General features: G+C 46.0%; 1 protein-coding gene across 1 annotated transcript; it reads right to left on the bottom strand.

The window, feature by feature from the left end:
• Positions 1–432: 432 nt before the first annotated feature.
• Positions 433–5,083, bottom strand: LOC115736610 (laccase-4-like). Its single transcript, XM_030668386.2, has 6 exons — positions 4,901–5,083; positions 2,854–3,005; positions 1,997–2,241; positions 1,741–1,866; positions 734–1,654; positions 433–633 (listed from the first exon to the last, which is right to left on the bottom strand). The coding sequence occupies exons 1-6, from the start codon at positions 4,985–4,987 to the stop codon at positions 503–505; spliced, it is 1,662 nt and encodes a 553-aa protein (XP_030524246.1). The 5' UTR covers positions 4,988–5,083; the 3' UTR covers positions 433–502.
• Positions 5,084–5,408: the final 325 nt, after the last annotated feature.

Raw genomic sequence — 5,408 nt, 5'->3', positions numbered from 1 at the left:
GGTTAGATTTGAGGAAGTGATCATAGCCAGAACCAGAAGTCAAGAACCTAATATCGTTGCTGTCCGCGAGAATCAACATCCACGGCGATCGGTGATTGACAACCCGATTAAAACATCAAAGCCGAAGGATTTCAACCTTCGGTGAAACATCTTTCGTTGCGGCCATCTTCTCGCGGGACAGATAGAGAAAAGATACTTTGGCAATTGCATATGATTTAATTCCCAACTGAATTGACATACTCAAATCACTTCAAGGAAAATGAACCGCATCTCCAACAATCTCGACAATCAAGCGGAACTGCTCGAGCTAAGGAGAACCCACGAATTGGTCAAGGTATAAGCAGCTTGGTCTAGCTCTTAAAAATCTATATTGCTCACCAATGTTGTTTTTTCCACTGACCTACATCAATCCAATTACAATGTCCCTGTCCTTTATGCTGTAGTATGCACTCCTCATTCCTTACACTAACTCAAAATCCTGTATGTCCCCTCGGCGACTGTTTCAACACTTGGGGAGATCGCTCGGCGGGGGCAGGAGGGACTGGTCGGGGCCTTCCCCATCGTCGACGACAAATGCCATCTTGAGTCCCCATGTCGTGTGCACTTCTAGGTGACAATGCAAGAACCAAACCCCTGCAAATCAAAATAGAAGAATAAGAAGAAGAAGAAGAAAAGCCCTTTTCAGTATAAAAGTCATGTAAGTATATTATGATCCAGAAGATTGCGAGCTTACCTGGATTATCGGCCCTGAACCTTATGGCCGCCCACCCACCGGACGGGACTCCAATGGTGTTGCGCTCCACCGGGTCCACGAGATTGAACTTCCTCGGGTCCTTGACCGGGTCGAAATTCCCCAGCCCTCTTCCCACCGCGAAGAAATTGAATCCGTGGAGGTGGATCGGGTGGCTCTCCGGCGCAATCATCCCCGTGTCTTGCAGGACCAGCTGGACCGTCGCATTGTACGTGAGCCTGTATAGCCTCGTCCCGCTCATGGTGTTCAGGTTCGCCGGCTGCTTCCCCGTGTAGTTGAACTCTATCAATGGCTTCGCGGGGAAATCGTCCGTGAAGACGCCGGGCGTCTTGTAGTAGTGCGCCGATAAAAGCGCGGTCTTGGGCATGACGAAACTGATGTTGTTGATGTCGGCCACGACCCGGATGCCGCTCGGGCAGGTCGCGCAGGGCTTGACCCCGATGCCGACGGTGAAGAGCAGGGAGTGGTCCATCTCGAGCGGGACTCGCGCGGGGTAGGTGTTTGTGTTTAGGCTCCTCAGAGAGCCAACGAACCTCTCGGCCACCCACGTGGCGTTCTTGGGCGGTGGGGTGGTGGGGGCCACCAGGGAAGCCTTCGACGTGCCGGAGTAGAGCAACGTCGCGGTGGCGGTGATGTTGTTGACGTCGATGGGGGCGTCCATGAAGGGGGAGACGGTGATCAGGTACTTGCCAGTCGAGTGGTTGGTGGTGAGGAGGGCGGCGGTGGTTTGGCCCGGGCCGACAAGGATGGCGTCGGTGCGCAAAGGCTTGACGTAGGTGGCGTCGACCTCGACCACCGTGAGTTGGTGGCAGGCGACCTTGAAGAAGAGCTCCTCATTGAGCGCCGCGTTAATGATCCGCAGCATGTAAGTCTTGCCCGGTCGAACTGCCAATTTGTATCCATCTGCACATTATCGGAACCGGTCAGATCGGCGGCAACGGACTCTTAAATTTTTGCGACCAACAACGTTATTCTTGTTTTCCTAGTACCCTTGGGACAATTGGCGACGGGTCCCGGATGGCTATTGATGGTGTAAGCATCGGAGACATTGGGTGCTGCTCCAGATTTCATGGCCTCATCGATCACCGCTTCCACGTCCGACTTCCACCATTCAGCTGCCAATGGCGGCAAATCAAGTTCAAATCATGCAACGTCATTTGACTCGAATCTTTATCCATCTTCTGAAGCGCCTCGAAATCTTATCAATTGAAGATGGATCAAATTGGAAAAGCTATTTGGGCTCACCTAATACGATCACCTTCTCTTTGTGGGGCTTGGGAAATGGATAAGGGACCCCTCGCCTGGGCAAGATGACCAGGGCGCCGTGAACGGTGGCCCTCAGCCACAGGATGTGGGCGTGCCAGAGAAGCGTGCCCCGTTGGCCGGTGACAGCAAAGTTGTATGTATAGACTTGTCCTGGCTGAATAGGGCACTGCGTTATGTACGCCGGTCCGTCGGCCCAAGCCGTCCTCAGTTGTCTGACTCCATGCCTAAAGATCGAAATGGATACAAAAGATTTGTTAAGATGGCATGTTTCAGATCTGGCAGATTGTCCACTGAAAACAGGAAGTACTTTTCCCATCTAATTCATATCGATTAAGATACCATTTACTTTCTACGATCACACCGCTTTCGAAAACCCACCTCCGGCGAATTCGGAAGCAAATCATCAATTGGATATGTGGTACATAGTTTCGATCAAGTAGTAATTTTCCTGCCGGAGGCCAATTCGATAAGAACACCGAGTTACTCGAGCTCGACTCAACTAATCTCAGTTAATCTATAAATAGAAAATTTTTATACTACTTTAAGTATACTCTGTTTCCTTTTGCAATTATTAGATATGCTTTTGAAAACAACATGTGTTGACAAGCGGGACATGAAATTAGGCGAGTCGATCTCAAGTAGTCACCAAATTGAACACAGGCTACTTGTGAATAGGTTGACTCGATTTCACCCCTAATCATCTCGAAATACTGGCTTCATGTCCATCTCCCCACCCAAGAAAGATGATCTTTGCGGTAATCGCTTGGCGTTTAGATCCTTCAAAAGCTGGTTTAGGAGCGGATAAATTGACAAAACGATTAATTACTCGAACCTACCAGTGGATGGTCACGTTGTAGCGGACGTGGTTCACCACCTTGACCCGCACCGTGTCGTCTTCCCGGGCGTAGATCGTCGGGCCGGGGAACCTCCCGTTGACCGTCACGATGGGCTTCGTGCTACACAATCTGTCGGCCCTTTTCACCACCACCTAAACAAATTCACCAGAACAGCCAACCCGCACGTTATCGAAGCCATGGCAATTTTCGGATAAAACATTAAATGTCGTGAATAACATCGTCACACGAAAGACACTTAAGAAAATGTTCCACCTAATACGACGTGGACTTGTCGGTGGAGGGCGCTCTTGGGATTAAATGCAATATTGGTGCACTCATGTGCCATAGGAAGATGCTAATTTTTCCTCAAGTAATGTCATTTCGTGACGTGGAATTAACGAACGAGGTTTCCTAATTCGCTTTCAAAAAGTCAAATAAGCTGCCTCGAACCTTTCGATCTACACAAAGCGTTCGATTCCTAACCTATGGCATTTTTGCCAATTAAGTCACAAACTTCGTAATTTTTCCAATTAAGTTCTAAACGTTTTCGTGTTTTGCCAATTAAGTCCATCCGGCTAATTTTGGCCTAAAATCCCCATCTTCACAAGAGGTTTATGACTCAATTGATCAAATTAAAAGGTTTAAGACTGAATTGGCAAAAGTACAATAGATTTAAGACTTTCCGAATAATTATCCCCATCTTCACGAGATGTTTGAATCTTCTAGTGTGGAGTCGGAGCTCGATTCTGATTATTCAACAACAAGAGGCGACTAGTATGAGTTTCTGCACGACCAATAGATTAACACTGCTAGTTGAGATCCATTTTATAATCAATAACGTACCAATAGACGTCCGAGCAGTAAATTCTTCGATATGTTAAACAAAGAGGGTTGAAATATAATATGGTTTGGCACTAGATCAGTACACGAAAACATGGGTGTGCGTGCGCTAATCTGCACGATTCTCACACTTAGCTGTGTTTAGCAATATCTATATCAAATCTATGTTCACTGTCTCAAGCAACGTAACATATTTAAAATCTATACATCAACATGCAACGACATATTATATAGCACGACACTTTGAAATTTCTTTGGCTCATCCTTGCAATCAAATAAAAATTAATCCAGTTGTCATGCCATGCAAACCCTAATCAAACATTGGGCTTGAAAACGAAATATCAACGCGCTTACTTGATTTCGTCACGCTTATACATAAATATGAACCGTCTGATTTATATTAAATGCTTCAGCAGATTATTATATGGTTTTAATTCAAAAGATGATCAGCATGCAAAAGGTCCCGACCCCCATAAAAAAATAAAGGGTTTCTGAAGATTGCATGTAACTCAAATCAATGCTAAACTCCGTTTATTACTCCCAGGCACGTGTCTGCTCAGTTGCCGATACGTTCACTTGGGGGTACAAATATATCGGCCGTTAATCCATCGGTTTCAGCCGGACCACATACGAGGTTCTCGTGCAGAACTTGATAGGAGGAAAAACCGAGGGGCACATAGCGAAGAGAGCGCCATTTTGTACCAAATGAATTGTTCAAAGACAGAAGAAAAGGGTTTGGATATCCCGTGTTATTTATAAAGAAAGAAATTAAAAGAAATGGATGAATATAACGGAGAAAATAGTGGCGCGCATGAAAGCTCGCCCGCCTTCCAGGGCCAAATGATCTTCTTATAATGCGTGCACGCGTTCATGCGAGCCAAATTTACGTGAGTCTCGTCAAATCCGAAGACTCCTTGTCACTAGAGACAAGGTAGGTTAGCCTAAATATGCAGGAAAATGGCTGCAGGCTGAAACAGTGGAACTCTGCTCATGTTTCAGTTCACATTTTTGAGTTCAAAACCTTTTTCTGCTTCCCTTGTAGTTTAAAAAAGGTTAGGGTTTACAACAGGTTGCTCTGCGTTAATGTCTATATACGAAGTCAAAGAAGAAGAGGAGGAGGAGAGATGCATGGAAAAGATGAAACGTGCAGTCCAATTCGGGGTTCATGCAGATATAATGGACGAAAACAAAGAAAAAATTTGCTTACATTGAACTTGTAGTGTCGGACCATCCCCTCCGCATGCGTCGCCAATAACCAAACTGCAAGCAAAACTCTCATCCATGGCATCATCATCTCCCTCTCTCTCTCTCTCTCTCTCCTCTGTGTGTATGTATGTTAGAGGCAGACAATTTTTGCTCCCTTTTCTTCTTCTTCTTCTTCTTCTTCTTGGAGAGCAGGTTGTGACCGTCAACCCTAGACTTTATAACCAAGTCCTCGTCCTCTGCTCCTCTGTTGCCATGTCGTTTTAGCTTACAACTTGAACCAAAGAATACATATACTATACTCGAAATTTCGTGGATATTCCTTTCCTTCTCGCTAGAAGCCAGAACCTTCTTTGGTTTCTTTGACACGTACGACACGAATAGGTTTAGTTATCCATCAAACGAAGACCACCTTTAGGGGGCAAAAGACACCCGAAAGATAGAGAACGAGAAGACAAAAGAAGTAACTGTTCTCTCTCTCTCTCTTTCCAATTAAGCTAGTAACTAAAGCT

Source organism: Rhodamnia argentea, chromosome 8, assembly GCF_020921035.1.
Source record: "Rhodamnia argentea isolate NSW1041297 chromosome 8, ASM2092103v1, whole genome shotgun sequence".
NCBI lineage: Eukaryota > Viridiplantae > Streptophyta > Magnoliopsida > Myrtales > Myrtaceae > Rhodamnia > Rhodamnia argentea.
Note: the sequence above shows the minus strand (reverse complement) of the source record. Positions and strands in the feature narration are given on the sequence as shown.